Source organism: Larimichthys crocea, chromosome I (assembly GCF_000972845.2).
Source record: "Larimichthys crocea isolate SSNF chromosome I, L_crocea_2.0, whole genome shotgun sequence".
NCBI lineage: Eukaryota > Metazoa > Chordata > Actinopteri > Sciaenidae > Larimichthys > Larimichthys crocea.
The window spans coordinates 27,886,154-27,908,729 of NC_040011.1; the positions used below are offsets into that span (position 1 = coordinate 27,886,154).

Here is a 22,576-nt window from a genome sequence, read left to right on the forward strand (position 1 = left end):
CCAATGTCAACAACTGATCATACACCCTCCCCGTACTTACATTCACTCTGTTTGAGTGTTCGCATGGATGGTCCGTCACATTAAGTGTCGTTCCAAACCAACTGGCCTTAAGTGGAGGTGGGTTATAAATCTCTCCAACACTGAGCCTGAATCGATACGGGCTTACAAACTACACTCATCAAGTGCAGCACCTCTTATTTCCAAAGGATAACAGTAACCGTGATAAGTTGGCTCACCTCAAACACACATTTGATGAGTGTTTTTGTGCACATGTGACAGAGGCTTTGAAACACACGTGAGATTGTGTAATGCTGAAAAAACAATAGTACAAAAAAGAAAGAAATGTCTTCCTTTCACAAGCTTACTGTGCCATGAATGTATATCATGTCATTGCCCATTCGCACATCTCTGTTAATGCTGTTATTAGATTACATTTATTGAGTTACAGGATCTTTTCTGAAATACTTTGGTTATTCAGGTTTATGATTAAGGAGCTGGATCTTGTTGGTTAAATGTCCCTAAAACAGGCCTCAAAAGAAACGGGAGAAAATCACGCAGACAAATGTTGCTGTTTCGTCAGAGAAAGGCAAGAGTGTCTCAAAGTCTAAAGAGACCTTCCATAACTGTGAATGAGTGTGTAGTGGCCAGATATTTCTGTCTGGACCAAAGTTGCGGATGAACCAACAGGCAATCCCTCAAGTTGTGCTGCTAGCAGAGCTAAAAATTTGAATAATAATATAAAATTATAATGAGGGTAATAAGCTTCCATCCAAGTTTCCCAAAAGCATTAATCTCACTTTATTTACTTGTTTTTTAAAATTCTGACACCACCTGACTTAAAGTTAACTGCTATTAAATTTTGGGAAGCACAAGTAAGCAATACTGGTTCAAGTCTGGTCGGCACGAGTCGCCCTAACACTATAAAGATTGTTTAGGATGGGCACAGGAAATGGCTGTAGAGAAACATAAACGAGCCACATAAAGGCGCTCTGATAGAAGTTAACAGCCTTCAGTGAATCACAGTTCACGAGTTAACGCAGGTTTCTTTGACAAGATAATAATCTTTGATTATTGTGGCAATACAGAAAGTGTTATTAGAAATGATCTAACACTATTTTCTTCAGTCATTCACTTCTAATTGAGCCGAGACACAGAGATGAGAATGCAGATAAAGTGTAACAGAGGTTATTGAACTGTATTTGATTTCATGTTGCTGCGGGGACAAAGCCTGATTCCACTGAGAAATCAATTAGTATTCAGCTTTTATTTCATCAGACTGCAGTAAAAAGTTATGAAAGATATAAAGAGAAGGGAAAGGCATGATTTTTCTCCAGACTCATACAGTTTCAGTGTCATTTATATTGTGGAAGGTCTGGGACTTTTAAACCAAAGCCATCCTTTTGAGACCATTTTCAAAAATGTAATTTTATAAAGCATCAATATCTGTAACCTTGACTTGTAAATAAATCGCAGATTTAGATGATTCATTGATGTCAGCTCCTGTTTGACTTGTCTCCTTAATGAAGACTAAAGAGAGCCTAATCGTCTAAACAACAAACAGCGGTGGGCTCCATCAGTGCAATTAAACCCACATTTTTAATAGAGAACTCATTAATTCCTTTATTCAAAGTCAGGTGTATCCTTGAAGAGCAGTCAGATTTAATTACGCTGAAACACGCCACAAATGCAGTAGCTCCTGGTCATACAAAAGCCATACAGAAATTTCAGACACGTTTTAATGTATCTGATTAAAAAAATTAATGAGTTTTTACGTGGGCAGTATTATTTCAGATTATCTTTTCAAAACTGTTTATATAGACCTACACATTACCATGACAGGTGAGATTTTTCTGCTGCTTTTCTCCCGTGTGCTCAGCTTTATTGACGTGTTTACTCCTGTCAAAGATACTGTGTCTCCATCACAAGTAGTTTCTCTGACAGGTGGCAGGAGAGCTTGAATATGTCCAGATTTTTCCAAGAGAGACAGACAGAGGCCAGAAAACTGTTTGGATTTTGGTGGTCATAGGCAATTTATTAACCAAAACTGAGTTGATAAACAGAGACTCATTTAATTAAATTCAAAACGGCAGAAACGGGAGAGAAATTGGAGAACGGTTTGTGTTGGTCTCTGCTCTATTGTAACTCACCTCACCTTCTTTCCATTAGGTGGTAATTTAAATGCTTGTTTTGTGGCATGTCATTTATTCAGCATGTTTTCAACAAAGTGCTTTATGCACGGCGCAAACAAATTGCTCTTCCTGTGTACTCCTTGTTATCGGAGATGCCGCTGCCTGTAATTGCCAAAGGAATGTAATATTCAGCCAAAAGAGCAGCGCAAAAATTGTGTCTGTTCCTTTCAAATTACTGCAGCTTTGATTTGATTATTCACAGCAAAACATTAGCCGAGCCCTGATTGAAGCTTATTGTACCGCCTTGAACCATGTTTCCTGCCGCTGCACAGTTAATGCTGCTTTATTCCATGAATCTAATATAAATTCAGCTGCGTGAAACGTACTGTCAGTGCAGTTGTGATGCCTTATGTAGGTCAGTTCCTCTTCAGCGTTAACTGCCTGGCCTTGTGATGAGTGATTTCATTTTGCGAGGGAACTGTGGTTTTATTATTCATATTCAAACAGAGATTGGAATTGCGGTGCATTAAAGCATGACGTTGTCATTTCCCCATTCTCACTACTGTTATTCCATTTGCCCCAGATTGGAATAAACCCAACATTTGATGCTGGCCCTAATTGTTTTTCCTCTCGCAGTTACAGGACTCCAGTTAAGCCTCGTCTCTCTGTAGACGTACAGTATTTTTTGGTTAATATCTTTTGTATCCCCCTCATCCCTCAATTTGCTGTTTTAGTTGTTTTTCTGCAGCTTGCCAGTAAAGGATTCATGAGTCTTCCTGTCACTGTTTGATAACAGTGGTGGGGTTTCTCACTCCAGATTTAATGCATACTGGTCTCTACCTTTTCTAACTGGCTCTAAAATTGATCTGAACTCCAGCACGATTTTTCTACAGTGAAGTAGCTCAACACATTAGGTGAGTAGCGTGAAATTGACCTCTGAAAAGCAGCAGCGTATGTGAGTTACATTGTAAAGACAGCTATTGAGGGAATTCAAACTAAATGAATTCTGTTTGGGAGTCTTTCTGCAGTATGTGCATCACCTTAATGCCCTTACAAATATTGCCTCATGGTGGTTGCACTTTAACGGCTGCTGGATAATCAGCAGTCCAGATAGAATCACAACTTTTCTTGGGAGCAGTTTCTCCCTGTTTGTTGCTCTAAAGCAGCATGTGGTCCCATATATCTTTTTGGTACTGTCTCTTCTGTTGATCTAATTGGATACCCTCTGTTGCCTACAATGAATCATCGCTGGACCTCTTTTCTCCCCTCAAGTACTTATTTTTATTGAATGCAGGGTTCCCCCCCGAACCACAAGGCTCAACCTTAAAACTTGTATTTGTCCCATGGCTCCAGCCATTGATCTTTTTTTTTTTTTTACAGCTGTGTCAGTATCACTTTTATTTCAGCAGAGGATTATAGGCCTGCTTTTATGTGTTCTCCCTCCCCAGAGGAAGGCCAGGAGTTCAGGCCATTCTCCATACTCCACTAATTGACTCCTAATTTGGTAAATGCATTTTAAGGTGGAGTGAAAAAGCCGACCCCTCTTTGAGTTCATATCAGAGGATGACTTCCACCCCTCCTCCATGTTTTTAGTATTGCTACTTATCCATCCTCTGCCCTTGACACTTGACCTCTGCTGATGCGGAGAAAGCTCTGCTGCAGCACGGGAGTTCAGTGATGATGGTGGAGGAGTTTTGGCATGCACACCATGATTTTTCTGAGAGGTTTAAATCCTGCCAGTTCACAGGATATTCAACATGGTGAGTATCTAACAGGGATCCTGATCTACGCTACAAACAACTCTAGGAAAGTGGCTCTCACTGAGCCGATCGAAGGCAAAGATTTTTTTAATTACTCACCCGCCGCAGAATGGAAAGGCATGGGTTTTGCCTGCAGGTGTCGGTATTGATTTGAGTGTATGATGTTTTAATGAGCCCAGCGTGTAAATGATTTGTTTCAGTTGCGTGTTCTTGAAAGTCTAATTTGTTTGTTTTTCTCGCGTTTTCAGTGGATGGATTCTCAGTTGACTTGGAGGCAGATTTAAGGATTTCCAACTAGACCAGGATGTCAAAGATCTCCAAGGCAGCCAAGGCTGTGAAGAAACTGGATGTAAGCAATGTAATCCGGGCTATCGTGAGGTCAGGACAAGCAGCCCCTGGACCCCCATTAGGCCCCATCCTCGGACAGGTAAAATTACTAACGATTCCACTTCGTGTCCGTCTGTTCGGTCTGAGTAATCAGGGGTATTGGCTTAATTGCAGGAGCAGGGCTTCATTTTAACAACTGACCTTCTGCTCACAGCTTTCATCAACCACAAGACAACCTGATCCTTCCCTATTTTCTCTCCGCCAATCACAGAGATGCCTCTCTATCCTCAGTCGCCTGATCGTACATCCCGACCAGTCGCTCCATCTCCTCCCATAGCCCTATTCATATTCCCATTCTTATTCTAGTCGCACAGCTCTATTGTGCAGGTGGGTGCCACACTCTGCCTCAGTCTGCAACTATTTTCTCACAGTTTCCAGGCCAAAGACACTAACGCCTCCATCTACAGCAGCTGTCTATAGACATTAGCCTCACTCTTTAGAAGGCAGTTGATGAAATGGGATTGAACCTGTGAAGGTTTTTGTCTTAAATTCTTGTATACTTCTCTCTGCTTCAGTTGCTCCAGAGAGACAGCTGAGGTTGTGCTGTTCTTTATTGCTCAGGGATGCACCACTACAACCTTTTCACCACAGATGCCAATTCCAACTAGAAAAATGTATATATTGGCTGGTACAATAATAAAATAAGTCTGTGGCCTTTAAGCATTGGGCGGTGAACAAAGAGTTTGGAGTGAGTGGATAAAGATAACTGCGGCTTCTCGCTATAAATAAAATCATCTGATCTTCAGCTCGTTAACCTCGTCTTTGTTTCTGATCATACGAGTGTGTTGTTTTTAATGTTTCTTGTAAAATGTTATTTTATTTTACACCATAAAGACACAATCTGCTCCCATTTTAATGGCCATTCAGCTATTTAAAGTTTGATTGTCCTTTTGTGAGATTGAATGAAAGCAACCCTGTGGCTCGTTCTATACATACAAATGAGATCCAGTTAGCCTCTTTTTAATGGACAGTGCTCATCAGGCTTGGATGCTGTTGCACGCTTGGAAACCAGATCAATTCTCACAGTTCATCCATCTCTGCGACTTAATGGCAACACTCGGAGAGGAGAATGGAAAAAGTGAACGAGAAAACTGGCAGAAAAGAGCTGCACATGATTAATACTATCTGGGAAAAAGCAAATGACAGAAAGGAGTTAAATGATGTGAAAATATCACATTTCTCTTATCTGACATCTGCAGTAACAGTGCCATCACTTTATGGTTGTGTTCAAAATGATGTACTCTGCTATCAGCAGCTGCACAACATAAACTATAACATAAAATCTGTTCATTACAGGAAACCTGAACTCCCTGCTAGGCCAGGACTTCAATTTATTTCTCTACTGTTTTGCTTCTTTCTGTTGCTCTCCTTGATTTTAATTGTCACATATTATATTCACATATTGAGGCAGCAAACACTTTTTGATGAATTTTCATCATTTTCATTAAATTTTTCAATTTCCCAGTGCCTAACGTGATGTTTTTGTTTATTCTTTGTTGCCTGGCCAGCAGCCCAGAACAAACAAATATTCAGTTTAAAGTGAGATAAAAAAGAGAGAAACAGAAAAACAGTCACATTTTGAATCTTGAACATTACATTTGATTTTTCTTTTCAGCTCTATCACAAACAACTTTTAATAATACCAACATCTCTCATTCCTCCCGCTCGTTCATAAACTAAGTCCTTTTCCCCTCCAGTTGCTGACAAACTCCTAGCAGCTATCCCTAGAGCATTTCAGTGTCTTTAAACTCATTGTTTTGGTTCTCGCTGCTCTCTTAGTGTTGTTTTCAGCCACAGCAGGCAGCTGATTTCAGCAGAAAAAGCTCTTGAAAAGTCACCTGCTCAGCACCAAACAGCAGACAGACATGGTACGGACTAGCTTGTGAACACAGTGCAGCATACAGCATCTAAAGAGTCAGATAGTTTTCTCAGCAGATGGTGGAGACCAAAAAAGAAGTATAAATATTAGACTTACATTCATCAGGTAGAGAGAAACACGACTGCAAATGAATGACGATGTTGCTCCGACACCGGTGGATGTGTAATTTGCTTTATGAATTTAAAACCGGAGAGTGTGTCAGATGTGTTTACAGCTTGTTTTTGCTGCTCCCAAGTTGGAAAAAAATCAATTAACTGATTTTGTTTTTGTGTTATCACAGTATCTCACACAGACAGTATTCAGAGCCTTCGGGCTCATGTTTGATGGCGACCTTCACTTTTAAAGGAATAATACAGTAGAAGAGTACAGTAATGATTCCTACAGTTGGGAAACATCCAGACATTTTATCCATTAACAAAGAGGAGGATCTATGCTTTAATCTAATCCCATTTCACCCTCTTTTGTTCCTGTACAAAAAATACAGAAGCCAGGATTTTAACTGCTGCCAAGAGAAGAGACCGTAATAACCCAATTTTACCCCCTCTGCTCTGTTTACTGGTTATGTTTAATGCTTAATTGATTTTAGCATTTTTACTGATCACATTTAGGGCTCTGCTAATTTTTCCTTCCCCCTCATCTACACTGGAGATCTCTGATCTGAGAATAGAGAAACCAACTCTGTCACTTAACTCTAAAGGTCGATGAGTTTTTCAGTTTTGCCTTCAAAAACTATACTATTTTTTTGTACCTCCTTACCTATAACAGAAAATACTGTACACTGTGATAACATGTTTTTTTTTAAATAACAGAATTACTTCACAGACAAAGGGAACATTTTTAATGACAGCTTCCAATAGTCGTACATAAAAATTCAGAACAGCAATGATGAATTTTTGAACAATCCTCCACGTTTCTCACATCATATAAAACTTGTACAGTCACATGAGTGCTTATGTCAGCATCAGTATGTTGTATTTTTGTTTTTCCCCTAAAAAAAACAAAAATAATCTTTGAAGAATCTGAAATGTGTGACATCTCAAACGAGCCCAGTAGTGGTTTCTTTACCAACTTAAAGTTTGCAGTGCGGTTTACTGCCCTGTTTCTTTACCAACTTAAAGTTTGCAGTGCGGTTTACTGCCCTGTCTTTGTTTGTTTGTGGTCAATGTCACCTGTGAACACTTCACTGAGTCCTGTCCAAATATTGTTTCAGACACAGACATGTATTGATGCATGACTCCATTGAAATTATTTTACATGGCTACCTAGCTAGCTTTTATATTATAGTCTTGCACTCTTCTCAGCGCACATAGTTTCTGCTGTTTGAATCTGTTTTCTCATATTTCTTTTCCTTTTAACCTCCACATTTAAGATGTTTTACCGTTCTTGTTTTTTGATTTTTATAAACTCCGCTGAGACGTAGGTGCAGTATATCAACTAATTATTTTTTTATATGGATCGATTCATCATTTAAACTATAAAATGTCAGAAAATTGTAACAAATAGCCACTCACATACCCCAGAGCCCAAAGTGCCATCTTCAAATTGCAGTCTGATTAAAAACATATTTCATTTCAGTGGTGGAAAGTAGCCAAGTACTGTTCCTAATTTAGAGGTACTTGTACTTTGAGTCATTCCATGTTGTGGTACATTTCAGATTCGTATTTATTCTCCACTATACTACTCGTACACTGCGGCATTGTTACATTTTCTCACTTTAAGTAAAAAACGTCTGCTTCTGTTCAGTTTAAAAGAGTTAAAAAACACCTTGCGATGCAAATCTTTTTGTTCAGCTCAAAGATTTGTAGTTTTTTCGTTAGCTAAGCAGTCACATCACTGTTCAGACCCACTTCAGTACACACAACAGTAAGTGAACTCATCACTGTTCATGTGGCTGCAATGTTCAGGCCTGATTCCAGCTGTCTTCAGCTCAGTTGTACGTCCAGTCTGTTGCTAAGTTCAGCTCAGTCCAAAACGAGCTCGTAAAAGCACTGTACATAAAGGTTAATAGTGCAGAGTTATCAAATTATGATTATTTCTGTGGCTTTCGCTGTGTTAATAGGCCTTTAACGAGGAAGTAACGTACTGTGAATCACAGCTGGGCTGACAGCGCGGCGCTCAGTCACCAGGAAGTGGCGCTCCACTGCTTAAAACCACTGATTCATTCAGTGACATCGTTGATTGTTGTTGATTTGTTGTGAAGGATTTGTTCATAGATCTCCTACACACCTCCAATTAACAACAATATAAAACAGAGAAAAGGAGAGTTTGTGAACCTGGAACCAGAAACTGAGTTTGACAAATGTCTTCCTTCACGATTAAGTTCTAGCCCAACATAGTAAACGATTCATTTCTGTCAATCAGCTAACCGACTTATCGACGCTTAACCCAGGTTCACTAGTGGTTATCTCTTCTGTTGTCCTGATGTAACCCAGACATCTGAGACCAGCATTAGTATGGCCAGTATTGCATTGCATATGAGAAGAGTCTCAGAGTCTTTTGCATCATTTCTTTCTCATAGAATATACTTTGAAGTTCTCTCCCAAAGCTGTGATGCTGCTAGTGTGTGCTGTGATGAATGATTTAGACATCTGTCTGTTAAACGTGGCTCTTTCTACTAGACAAGGTGGGTGTGAGCCTGTAGGCATACTGTAGCTGTCGCTGCGTCTGGGGTAATGAGGTGAGATGGATTGTAGCCAAGTGCTCATCCGTGCAAAACAAAGCCATATGTTTGTCTAAAGGTGCCTCCTTTTGGACTGTTTGGGATGTCATTGTTGTCAGGGCGGCATGTTGTGTGGGTGTTTGTCTCTCTTGGCTCCCGTGCTTCATCAAGCTCACACCGTGTGTAGCAAACGATAAATAAATGGCAGTCGGCAGCCGCTCTGCTTCAGGCAGTGGCCCCGGTCCTTTAATCTTAGCCAGCTTCTCCTCCTCGTTTATTTTTATTTTTTTTTTCTCATCTCTGACTAACCACCCTTGACAGGGGAAGTGCAGAGAGGTAGGCTGCCTGTCGGCTGCGGGGCAAATTTAAACAAACGAGAGAAATAAAAGAAGGAACGGGAGACAAAAAAGGGAAACTGACAGCTTTGGTACAGGAGAATAATTACAGGCTGGAGTGAAATTAGCACAGGCGAATGGAGGGGAAGAATAGAGAGGAGTGGAGAGAGAGCGCCAAAAAGACGAAAGAAACTAGGAGAGCGGCTCATGCACCTTTCTTTCAGGAGCAGGTTATGAGAGTCGGTGGAAAATGCTGAGCATTGTATCTACAGCTTAACAGGTGTAACAAATTGTAGGAGGTAGTCATTTGCAGAGGCTGGCTATGCAGTCTCTGCTTTTAGTATAATAGAAATATGAGAAGTTGCCCAACAGGGAGTGCATCCAGAATATGCGTGTGTTTGAAATGTAGAGTGCGCAGAGAGGAGGAGATGAAAGAAAAAGGGTAGGGTTGGATGCTGTCTACTACTCTGGTTATCCTTCTGTGGTTTTTCCTTAAAAGTCTCTCTGAACTAGAGAGAAATCCCCCACTGAAACTTTAACTGAATTTCTCTTTTGTGGCTGATGTGTACATTAGTCTTAATAGATCCCGTGAATATAGCCTGTAAATCAAGCATAAAGCAATGAGAATATGTGGTTGCATTTTGACAAATTGCTTCAATTTAAATTAACAGGACCATTAAAGCTCAAAGGAGAGGCCAACGGGTGCATTCATGGCCACTGTGAGCTTCTGACAGACGTCACACACATGCACTTAACACAACTCTTGACATGCACACGCCATCACATCAAGACTTCCCTCTCTTTCAGCATTAAAGGCAGACAACACGACAGCACACTCAAGGATTACTGCGAGAGGATCTGAGCTGATGGGGCCGCTGGCATAATTGTGATAAATGACGGCCTTTTGTCCGTGTGACGCTCCGTGAAGCAAAGAGCGGACGTTTTATAGCTTGAATATGCGGTAGGGCTTCCATTTACATCACCAGTTTCTAGTGTAAGAAAAACATAAAAACACAGCAATTTTCTGTGACTGCAGAATAGGAGTTGATTGACTTCAATATAATGGAGGTTTTGAGAGTCTAGGGCAGTTATTTGTCCCTAAGGCCTCCTGGTCTTGAATAATCTGGCCTGACTCTTCCAGTTTTTTCTCTATATGTGGGTGACAGGCTGCCGATAATGCTCCTACATAATAGCCATTGAAGTGTCAACACTAGGCGAGTATGAAACACTTTATTAGTTTGCGGTCTGTCCTGGAGGTGTAGCTGACAACAGCTGTGGAATAACTTCACAGTATACACATGATAATATGTCAAGTCCTGCATGGTACACATAATGTGTCCACCTCATGACGCCTCTGAGGCTCGTAAGCTCCATGAGGAAACAAGGCACTTGACTGTACTGTACATCCTCTACACCTGCTGCCCTGACCCATCATAATCCCTCGATGCCACAGTTTAACAGATGATTGAATGAAAAGCTCCATCCATAATTCAAGTGGAATTAAAAAGTTTATCTCTTTCATCTGAAGTGAAAAAATGGATTTGAGTTTGGGCTGGACGGGCAAGCCAGACAGTTTTTTTTGTTTTTTTCTACTTTTTTTTTGACTTCTTGAGACATTTGAGACAAGCACAGACGACGAAGACAGCGAAACATGAATTTTAAATGTGTAAATTTTAAACTGTAAAGGGATTACTCATTCTGTCTTTGTAAACAATGTACTAAAATAGACCTGTATTGTAGTTTGTGTTCTGTAGGATTAAGAGGATATTGCCCATCTGTAAGGCCTACCTCTGAAAGATCTTATTTATGGTCTTTCATAAATAGCTGGCATCTTGTGTTATGCACATTTTGCTGTGCTAAATCTGCTACTGGACGATTTTAACATCAACAGCAAAAGTGGTTCTGAAAAATATGTCAAACTTAGAGTATGAATGTCTAAAATCATCTCTAGCTGATGTTAAAATTTTGCATTTAATTCAAGTAAAGGACAAAAAGAAACACAGTTTGGCAAGGATGGTCGAGCACGAGGCCCCATGAGTCTGCAGGTTTTCACTCCAACCAAACACCACAGTCAGTGATTTCACTGATTAATATTTCTTGCCAGACAACTAATAAGTAATATCAGCTGTTGTTTTCCTCTTTTGGTTTTGAATGAAAATCTCTCACTGTGACACTTGGTGCAGGGATCCCTCGAGGGGTTTGCAATAATAAATCTGGAAGGTCAGGACATAAAGAGATAGGATATGAGGAGAAAACATCCACTACACATATTATGTTTTCCTGGCTCTTCTCTAACCTTTTTTTTATTGTGAAAAAGTGGATCACTTTGTCTCTTTAGGTCTCTGAAACCCATTGAATAAGAAAAATCTAAGAGCTTCAATTTAGGATCGTGAGTAGACTTTGATTTAAAGGGCCACAAGCCAAAAAGGTTTGGACTCAGTGGGTTAGACTCTACATTGAAATATTGGAGCACTGTGTCAAGTGATTTTTAGTGGTTGAATCATGTCTCTGTGGTATTGAAGCGACAAATAAATCATTACTCCTCTGTAGTACACGTTTCTCTGTGAAAATTCGCTGTAAAGTGACAGAGAAGGTCATGTAGATCTGTATTTTGGCATGTAATGGCAGACGATTGTTGATAAAAAATTTTCCCACACACACACAAACCACATGAACTCAACTCAAAGTAAACCACAGATGGTTGTTCCTCACCTACAAACAGAGACTGTACATGAAGTAGCAAAATGCCAGAATGAAACTGGAAAGAAAACCTCAAAGTACAATGCAACAAATCCAACACATCTTGAGATTGAAGAAGGGAATTAACCACTACTAGACTTCAGCATACATTTCTGGGGTATTCTTTACAGTCTGATAAACGTGTTCACAGTGTTCAATTTAAAAATACACTCCCACAAATCACAATAATGCATTTTAAATCATTCTTAGCACAACAAAATGTGCAGAAAGCCAAGCTTGCCAAATGCATTTCCACAGTTTTGCATTTTACCCATCACCGATGCACTGAAAGTTATCTGTTTGGATGTGATACTGGCTTGGCAAAGTTTTTGGTGTGGGTACTTGCTTTTGTGCATGCGTGCATGTTCAGAGTGACTCTCTAGAGTTCATGTGAGATGAAAGAGGGCCCTAAGGGCGTCTCTGTGGGCTCCAGGCTGACGTGGGAGAGAGTGTGGCTCTGGGAGCGAGACAGTGTGTGATAATGAGAGGGAGGGACTTTCCCCTGGGCCTGGCCCTCTCCCTGCCCTGAACTCTGGCTTGGCAGGGTCGAGTCTCCTGGTTCTGCTCCAGCCACAGTCCCAGCTCCTGCAGCAGCGCGCTCCTGCTTGTGTCTCTCCCAGGCTGAGCTCAGTTTCACAGCCAGAGCCAGCAGGTTCTTCCCCAGGAACACTGTGGACACACGAGAGTCCCTGTACCACAGCATGCCTGTACCCCTCAGGGCCAATGTGAAGATATTGATGGTGACCAAGCTGAGCCAAGGGTACAAAGCCTCCTTACGGGGTCCCCTTTGTCCTGGCAGGCTTGTGGCCCCCAGCTCTGTGAGGGCCACACACGGCAGCAGCAACAGTAGAGCGTAGCAGTAAAAGAAGACCAGGCCCTCAGCCCAGATGGGCAGCCTCTGCTCAACAACCCCTCCAGTCCCTGCTGCAGCCCCCCCTTGGGCTTCCCAGAGCCCCGCCTGCAGGTCCAGCACATCCAGCAGGTCCACCACCACCCACAAGAGCCGACCCCGCACCTCCTGCTTCCTGCGCTGCGGGGTCATGTGGTCAGCACCCGTTAGGATAAGAAACAGGGAGGGTAAGCAGATGGACAGCAGCAGCGTCAGAGTCTTCCTGGCAAGCGGGTCAGGTGGCCGGCGCTCCTGCCTGTAGTTATGACAGACGAAGAACAGCTTGAGCTGGAGCAGAGACAGGAACAGGAACCAGAGGGCGTTGGCAAAACCACGACGTGGCGACCGCGCCTCTGACACTACGCCGGCTGACACGAAGCGCAGCGCGAGCAGAAAGCCCACGTCACCTAGCAACACTGCCACATACTGCCACACACTAGGTCCTGGGAGGCCACGAGCTCCCAGCATGCTCTGCTCCAGCAGGTAGAGGTCCACCACTGCCATCGTGCTCACCGTGACCAGGGTTGATACGCACACCTGGGGCGTGGGCACCATGCCTGAAAGAGACACACACACATATACAGTGACTAAATAGTTACATCGACGCAATTCAAACTCTGCTCACATTGCAGTACTCGGTGCCATCTGTCCTTGGTACAGCTGACAAATATTCAGGATAAAAACATGCCTGTGTTTTATCCAGCATTAATTCAAACGTAAATGTAAAATGTATTCAAATGTAAAATAGTTTATGCTTGTTGCTATGGTTTAAGAAGACATTGGATGCCTAGTAAGCAGTGATCGCCCTTCATCTTTGGCCAGAGCTACCCTGGCTGCTCAAGCTGAGAAGCCTGTTAAATTGTGGCTGTGTTTTGTTTTTTTTCTTGTTTTTTTTTAACTCTACAGCTCTTTGATTTAAATAGTCTTCTTTTACCATAAAGGTCCTAACATTGCTTCTTTTTGATTCTCAGATTTCCTCACGTTCTCTGCTGTTACTTTGTCCTGTTTGTTTCTGTTCTTTTTTTTTTTTGCACTCATCTTATTCATTATTAATTAATTGTGTTCAGGCGCAGCTAGGTGCCCTGTCAAAGCCTTTTATTTGCCTCTATAGTCTGCCATGTTTATTCTCACACTGTGCTGCAGTCTTTAATCATCGCAAATTCCCCTCTAATTTTAGATGAATATGGATAACTCGCTATTTGTTTAGAGATGCGTATGACTCGTGTATTTGTGTACAAACTGTGAATGTCTGCCTGAGTGCATGCAGGCAATGCTAATTTGGCTGAATATGTTTGTTCATTTTTTTTCTGTGTTGCAGCTCATATCTCAGCCACGGACCGTATAAACCTCAGTATTGACATCACATGAGAAATGATCATTGATTTTACAGTGTAATCAAACTGACGTCTCTTTATCGTACTTAGCTGTAAAGCACAGCACAGACCGGTGGACTGTCTGTTATCTTCTCAGCACCACACGCTGAGTGTCAACCCCTCAGCTGGATCGATGACATTATAATATAAAATCATTACCAGCTCAGATGTATCGTAATGGCAACAGTTGAGCATGATCGAGCGAGAGATTGTCAGCATGATTGCGGCCTCTGAGAAAAGTCTGCCAGTGGAAAGTGTGTATTGATATCTTTCCGATGGAAGACGCATCACTTCCCTCACTGTAAGACTAACAGGAGCTTTGCCATCTCCTCTGTGCTGCTTGAATCATTGAAGAGGGCTGAGGAACTCCACTGGGTAAAAAAAAAAAGGGGGGGGGGGGGGGGGTTCGAGATTGTCTATGCGTGTGTGGAGAAGCAGAATGAGCACACGACTGCAAGTGAAAGATTAATAGGCCTTTTGGCTGTCTACATGCCTAATAAAGTGTTACTGCATGATGGTAATAGTTCATAAATAAGCTCAGGGGGAGAAGAGGTGAGAGTGATGAAGAGGAAAAGACTCAAATGCAGATACAAAGTGACTTCCTCCCACTTATATGAAGATGTGCATTTCATGTGGCAGTGTGGTCTGGATGAATCCAAATGTATTCATCACCCGGGGTAGTGAAACATCAGACGTTAGGGTTTGTTCTGAAGCCGATGAATCTAAGAGATGAGGAAAGGAGCGATCCCAACTGATTAATACGCTCGGAGCTATGGTGGGAGGACAGGCGTGGATCATGCCGGCATTCGTAATATCTGATTGTCTATGAAGCCTTTTGTCTCACCACACACTGCAACTTGATTATCACCCCATCCCCCCCAAAAAATTGAATGAATTTCACCAAGCCGCAGATTGGAGAGGATATTGAAATTCAAATTTGTCCCCACTCTGCGGGGGGAGGTGAAGGGGAGATGCAGAAGTATACAGCCACTGTTGCAGCTGTTTTTTTTCCTCGAGGTCGCCCCTCTTAAGTTATTCCACCTGCGCCTTAAGTTTCACCCTGGAAATCTCCCTGTCAGCCTGTGTTTGTGTTTTGACTCCCTGTCAGTGCCGTGTAATTTATTCTGTCTTGAGTGAGGGATCGAGATGACATCCTGTGTGTCCACACAGCTCATCAATAATGACCAAATTCATCATTCCCCTGTCTGCAAAGTGACACTGTTGACAAGGTGAGGTAACCTATTTCACTGTAAGCATGAGTAATGGCATATAGGTGAAAGATTAGTTCATTTGTTGCTGTTTTTTTTCTTCTTCCCTTTTTCTCTAAAAATCCATTTGCAGCCCAATTTGTCCTCCACTTATTATATTTTAGCTTATCTCATGTGACACCAGTGCACATGGCTCTGCCTCCATCTGCACCGGTGTCTTAAGTAATCATCCAAAAAAAGCTCTCCAATTCTTTGCGACACACACTCACACTGACAGTGATAAAGCAAAGGGGTGGCGTTTGCCACTTGCGCTTGTTTTCTATTAATGTTGGGTGATTTCCAGGTGGACAGAAATCCATGTAGAGCAAAGATTAATTTGTCTACACCCACGGCTTATCTCCATAAACACGCCTCATAGAGCTCCAAATTACATCAAACGCAAGAATCCCTCGTAAGTTATCACAGGTGCCACTTGAGCACCAAGGGCATCAGGACAACATCTATGCCATCATGTGCAAAGTAATTAATTAATAGGGAGCCAGGCAGTGTGCAATCTCTGATAATGCCCTGCTGAACATCTCCCCTCCCCAGACTTTACATCCACATGACTGAAACATCTGTTGATTTGTCAGGTAGCAGCCAGCAAAGTGTTGCCTGAGGGGCTTGTTTTTTTGTTTTGTTTTTTACTTAGTTATCACATTTCTTGAGAAAATTGTGGTTATCATTTGCAGCCCCAGCATGCAACGCTGTTTATACGACGTTTTACATCCTCTGGCAATTTAACAATCTCTATTAAAACGCTTCTCTGCAACACCTGTTTCATAACTGCCCTATTAATAGCAGGTATTGTGGATTTATCCGTGCATGGCTGGTAGTAAAGTGAAGCTTTAGTTACCCAAACCATTCGTCTTGCACTTGGGCTCGATCCTCCTGGCTTGATTTACACCAAGTAGTGTGTTTTTTTCTCTCTCCCCCCAAAATAGAAGCGCTGTCGGGGACCAGTAGAGTCTCTTTTATTGGCGTTGATGAGCCGGGCTCCGTGATAAAGTCTTATTCTCTTAGTCCGGGTGTTTGTACACAGTCAGGCTCCAGGGGAAGGCTCATCTCGAGGCTGCAAGAGGGGAAAGTCACCGCCACAGCCACACCGAGCAGAGACGAGTTTGTGGGAACAACAACAACAAAAAAACAAAAAGCACCACACTTATCAAGATTTCCCCCCTCTTCTTCCGTACAAATCTGGCGTGGCCGATATTTCCAAAAGGCTCCGCGGTTTATTGCAGAGGCTCGGATCTGGTTCTGGATCTGGTTCTGGATCTGTCACCTCCCCGCAGTGTCGGCTTCTGCTGTTGTCGGGGTTTATCTTTTGACACAGCAGCGGGGGTAGAGAGCCGTGCAAGAGGGGGCTGCTGATGCTGATGCTGCTGGGGCTGCTGCTGGGTGCTCGGTCGGGCTCCGGCTGTGCGGAGCAGCCGGGGGAAGTCGGTCAGAAGTGGAGCGGCTGCATACGAAGCGACGCGGGATCGTTAAAGTGGAGCCCGCAGACCGATCCGACCGAGAAGATGGCTCATGAGAGAGAGCAGGCAGAGCGGTGCAACACGGGAGAGGAGGACGGACGGAGGGAGAAACTCACTCACGCTGTCCGAGTTTTTGGTCGTGGTGTTAATTTGTAAGCATGTTACGTGCTCAAGTCCAGACCTCCCACCCCTCCTCAGTTTCTCCTCCTCTCCTCCACCATCAGCTGTGGAAGTTGAGCTGGAGGATGCTATGAATACTTGCAAGCACCCCAGTTACAGTAAACTCATTGGTTATGGTAATCGTGATGATGCCACTTGCAGAAGATTAGTTGCATTGTTTGGAAGCGGGCTGGTACCTTATTTACCCTTTCTGGCTTGAAATGAGAGCGGAAGAAGTAGAGCGAAAGATGCTCGTAGCCTGTAGACACATTTAGAGCTCAGAAGGCAGATGTTACAACTTTAATTAGTCCTCCTTCTGTCTGCTTACTGTCTTAGTCACACAAGGAAATCATTCCTCTGTTGTAGATTAACTCATTACAGCAGCTTACTGCACACTTCAACAGAAGGATTGGGATTTTTCCTTGGCAGATCTAGAAGAAAAATTAATCTTTTTGGAGACAGTTTTAAAAGAAGCCTAGCTGCTTTCCTTGTTCAAGAATTTAATTTTGTTGCCTTTGTCAAACGCAGACGAGATTTTTTTTTTTTGTCACCTTCTTCTTCAAGGTCTGCACCTTCCACAAAGGTTAAAGTCCACTCCCACTCTTTCTGCGACTCTGTGAGTGTGGCGGGTTCATTTTAGAGTGAGAGGTTTAATCAGACTGGTGAGAAAGGGGATGGAGAGTCATCTTTCTTGTCAGATTCAGCTTTGCGCTCCGCTGGCTTCCAAGAGAAGAGATTTTCCATTTTCCCCACTTGCATGGGGTAGTATTTGTTCCTCACTTCTCTTCTTCTTTCCACTGTCTCTTTGTCACCAATGTTTATCCTGTTCTTCCCTCCATCCTGCTACTATCCTCCTTTTTGTTCCCTCTGGGTGTGGTTGAAGGTCATTCTGTACACTGGCTCACTTTCAGAGAGGAGAGAGAGTAAGGAGAGAGGCAGGAAAAAGGACAACGGAGAACAGTGAGAATACCAGAGGAGGGCGAGGGGCAGCCAGGCGGACAGGCTGTCCACAGTAGTGTGCAGTCATCACTTTCGCTTTAGACATGATTGGGGAAGTTTGGAAGGACACATGGGGTTACAGACTGTCCGTGAATGCTAAAAACGTCAACACTGAGCAGTGCTCCAAATCAGACCTGAGGCTGACCTCCACAAACATGGCAAACGAGGAGGATTCAATCCCTCACCTCCTTGTTCTTGGCTCTTACCCTGGGTGTCATCTCAAGAGTGTGAGGCTTGAATTAAGAGTACTTTTCGCTTTGCAGTCCTCTAACATTATCACACTTGTGATGGATAGAGACCAAAAAAAAAGAGGCTCAAAATCAATGCAGCAGAACCAGAGAATACCTCCTTGCCAAAACATTTCACCTACATCATCCACAATGCAACTCAACCACAGACAATATGGTCTGAGATTTGGGTGTATAATGCTAGCAGGTGTTAATGTAGCCTCGAGCTATAGCCTTGAGTGAAGATGAGGAGCAGTGGGCTTTTGTTGTAGCTCCACACCTCCAGATTCTTTTTCCATTTTCAAACACGTCGTCTTGTAGACTCAAGTGACATCTCTTGAGGCAATTTCAAATATTGTGCAGCTCCGTTTGAAACCACAAAAGGCTTCTCATGACTTCTCTCACCACATATGCATGAGCTGTAAACAGATCTTGTTGTGCAAAATTCCACCTTTTTAAAAAAAACACAAAAAAAAACTCCTTTTAGTCTACAAAATTCACTGTTATGTGTCTGGATAAACGCAAACACAAACTCTGTTAGAACATTGCTACCATTTGTTGTCGAAGACTTTATTCCAGTGCCTGACTCTCTTTCTTTCTTTGTGTGTCTCTCCTCCACTTGTCAGCGTATCTTGTGATTGTTCAGTCATCTCCAGCGTGGAGCCTCAGCTGCCTGCAGTTCGGGCGCCTGTGTTTCTGCTGCAGCCTCCACACGTGATTAATCATGTGAAGTGGCAAAAAGCACAACACTGTCAAGACTGTGAGGGAGACCTAATGGAGTTGAAAATGGGATGTTTTGTCATGATGCAATCCATTTTGTTCCACCTTTCGCCCGCTCGCTTGCTTTCGCCATGCCCTCAAAGTGCAAATTTGTCTTCTGGTGCCAGGTACCAGATGTGAAGGCTGTGTGTTTATTTTAAGCAAACATCATGACAACAAAACCACCGCTGAGAAGTTTTGGCTTGTTTTGGTCGTTATAAAGACGAGTCCCTGAATTTAGTTCGCTCCGTCAGTTCTGCACTCATGCCCGTTTTGAGCAGTTCTCCTCGACTCTTTTACTGTATATTGGCCTCGGCACAGTTCACTGGAGACGGGGAGTGAAAATCGTTTTCATTTTCCACTTTTAAGACTAATCCACTGATTCCAGGGTGGAAAATCAAGTAAAATGCATGTCCGGCGTGAACTCAATTTATTTTTTTGCTGTTTGCTGTGAGTGGCTGTGGCTGTTCTGACCTGCTGCTCTCACTCTCAGTTACCCCATCTGCAGCTGGGGGTCCACAACATGAAGCCTAATCACCTGTATGACGCTACAGTGAGGCTGAATGTGATAAAATGCCAACAGCAGAGCAGATTAAATGAACAAGGTAATGAAGGTAATGAATGAGAGTGTTTCACACTGAAGGGTTTAATTAACCTCACCTCCCACCAGCCTCTCTCCACTGTAACACCTTCGGCACCGTATCGTAGACCTCCTCTGTGTCGACTGCCCGGGGCAATTCATCGAGTGGCCTTGTGTGCCAAGGGCAATTAATCCCTCCTCCTGCCCCAAGGCCTTATCATGCGTCTTTGTCCTTTATCTCCATGTTTGCCACGCTTCCATAAGCACAATACATCTCTTGACCTACTCTCCCTCTCCATCTCATCTACCTCCATCTCTTCCTCTCTCCCTCCTCCTCCTCTTTCTTCCTCTCCCGGTTCCCTTGGATGCAGAGGCACCTGCGACCACATACAGTGAACAGTTCCTCACCGTCAGCAGTCCCTGGCAGCTTAATATGCACACATACCCAGTCTTGAACTGATAGTCTTGTCAGATTAAAATGAGGCTGAAGCATTCATACATAAACATACAAGCACACACACACACTCACCCATATTCATCAGGACCTCCTGCGGCCTTCGGTTTACTTCACTCCCGTCCTTCACCTCGGTCAAACAAACATCATCTTAATGTTCAAATATTGACCACAATCACTGGCCACATTCTGACAACTTTAATATACCTCAGCTGTCTTTCTCTTTCCCCATTCCTGTCTCTCCTCCCATGTGTCCACACACACACACACACCATCCTGCCACACCAGTGCTACATCTTGTTAAAAAGAGTTAGTGAAGCTGAAAGGCCAATCACATTAACACGGAGGGAGTGTCAAAAAAGAAAACTGCAGAGAATATGGTGGAAGGGTCAATTCAAATGGACACTTTTAGATTTTAATTGCAAATGCCTAATTGCTCCCATAATTATGGGTAATAAGACTTTGCTGCACTGATCGTGAATGGATCACATAGCAATTACTCATGACTGTCGCTTCTGGATTTGGCGACGAGAAATATCTTCGTAGATTAGCGTTTAATCCTGGTGCCCAAGATCTCAGAAGTCTTTGAAGATGTGCGGCTAAATGTCCTCGTCCAGAGCCCGGCATGGAAGGCCCCGCCTGGGGTGATGGGCTGCAGCCATTTTATACTGGAGAGCACCCAGCTCTAATCAGTCATGGTGGAAGAGAGAGAGAGAGACAGAGAGAGAGAGAGAGAGGATTTATCCAGCAGCTCGGACTCGAGGATGATTAGATGCTCAGATGCAGTGAGCGGGGTTAGCGATTTGGCCAGGGCAAGGATGTTACTGTTCCAGTTCTCTCCCCCTCTCTCCGATAAATGTCATGTGAAGTTGGAGGAGCCAACCTTGAAACTTGCTTTCATAGCACACAAGCCCTCTGCTAGATTTAAAGACTGTGATTGCGATTACCAACATGGTTCAATTTGCAGTAATTACCGCAGTTACACTATTAAATAGCCTGGAGCTAAAATAAAACTTCCTCACACTGTCATTTTCAGATGCTTGGACTCTTATAGAACATCTTAATTAAAATATGATTACCTGTCTCTGGTGCATACCTAATTGTGTGCAGAATTCAAGCCATATTGTGTGCTATCCCCAAGTGGGTCATGTCTCTCTCATCCTCGGGCCATCTTTTTTTTCTTTATTTGCCGCTCTTTGGCCCTTTTTTTAAATATTTGTTAAAGCCCTTTTTCAGGACGGACTGCACTGTAAGAAATGATTCTGTGATGATGTAAATCACTTGTAATCTGTCGCCTCATTTTTATTGAGTAGATGTGGTGTATCTTTTCTTACAGTGTCGTCCGGTCAGGGAGGCCATGGGAAGTCTTTGCTTCCGTCTATCTTTAGAACAGTTGCTCTTCTATCTGCATAATGTCTCGCCGTCCGTGCTTAAGCACATTTCAGAGGCATCAGGCATTATCTCTGGCTGGTCGGGGAGGCCCTTTCATAGCATTGTGTGGCATGAAAGGGCCATCTGAGTCGGTAGGAGAGATCATTATCCGACATGCGCTGAACAGAAGGAAAGGAACCAGAGCTGAATGTGTGAGGCAGAGCCCAAGGGTTTACTTTGACTCCTACCCAACATCACAGCCTTTATACTAATCCATATTTAATTAGACTTTCCTTCATTGTTCCCTCCCTGCTTGTTTACTCTTCCTATGTTTTTTTATGGGATGTGGAGGGAGGGAAGGGCATGGATAGAAGGTAGTGAAGTTGACATGGGATTACTATTAATAAGCATAGGTGGGGAGCGAAGAGAACGTAGAGCCTAGTGAGGGCTCTGGGGACGTAGCTGTGTTTCATTTCATTAATTGGATATTGTAATTCAAATAGCACCCATCAGCTCTGAAACAATAACCTGCCTCGACTCATGTAACGCGTTGAAATTTCAATCAGTTTGTTGTTAATGTTGGCAGATGCATAGGAATGCCAGCGAGTAATGAGTAGTGTTCTGGACTTTAATGAAGTGGTTGGTTTTGTGTAGATGGAGCGACTGATCAACATTCATCAGGTGCTTCCGAAAACCTTTAGTGGAGATGATGTTCAAAGAGCTTTTTGCTCCGTTAAGTTCAAATATATGTCTTTCTCGTCCTGTCATCGGCGAATGTCTCAGGATGACTGACTTTTCATCTGATACATTATTAGAATATGAAAACTGTGCTGCGCTCAGTCGTGGAGCAATAGAAACTCGCAAGTCCATTAAACTGTATAAAAACCCTTTTTATTTTCCTTCCTCTCATTTCTGAAATGAACATTTCAATCAGTGGTGTTGCCTTTGGGAAGGATGGCGGGTGAAGGTCAGTATAAATTTCAGCAGTAATAATTAGATTCTTTATTAGTCTTTGCCACCGAATTCAGCTCCAAAGAGGAATGGTGCAAAGGAGCAGCATTGGCCGGGTGTTGACTTAATGTCACCCATCCATTTTGCTTTCGCTCTGGTTGGCCTTGCAGGAGCTGGAAAATGGGAGGCTCATTTATCACCAGG

The 22,576-nt window shown here is 43.0% G+C and overlaps 2 protein-coding genes across 2 annotated transcripts in view; one reads left to right on the forward strand and one right to left on the reverse strand.

Moving 5' to 3' along the window:
• The window catches only part of mrpl11 (mitochondrial ribosomal protein L11), a 37,254-nt gene that overhangs the window by 6,887 nt on the left and 7,791 nt on the right, over positions 1 to 22,576 (forward strand). The window contains exon 2 of the mRNA XM_010746586.3: positions 4,138 to 4,316. Coding sequence (XP_010744888.1) covers positions 4,194 to 4,316 — 123 coding nt within the window. The 5' untranslated portion in view covers positions 4,138 to 4,193. The remainder of the gene's footprint in view (positions 1 to 4,137; positions 4,317 to 22,576) is intronic.
• On the reverse strand, positions 7,634 to 20,785 carry tmem265 (transmembrane protein 265). The gene is made up of 2 exons (XM_019253530.2): positions 16,254 to 20,785; positions 7,634 to 13,334 (listed from the first exon to the last, which is right to left on the reverse strand). Exon 2 carries the CDS (start codon positions 13,330 to 13,332, stop codon positions 12,268 to 12,270), a length of 1,065 nt encoding a protein of 354 aa, XP_019109075.1. The 5' UTR covers positions 13,333 to 13,334; positions 16,254 to 20,785; the 3' UTR covers positions 7,634 to 12,267.

Bases quoted from the DNA above. Each gene is read 5' to 3' on its own strand.
- tmem265 (XM_019253530.2), bottom strand. From the start codon at position 13,332: ATGGTGCCCACGCCCCAGGTGTGCGTATCAACCCTGGTCACGGTGAGC.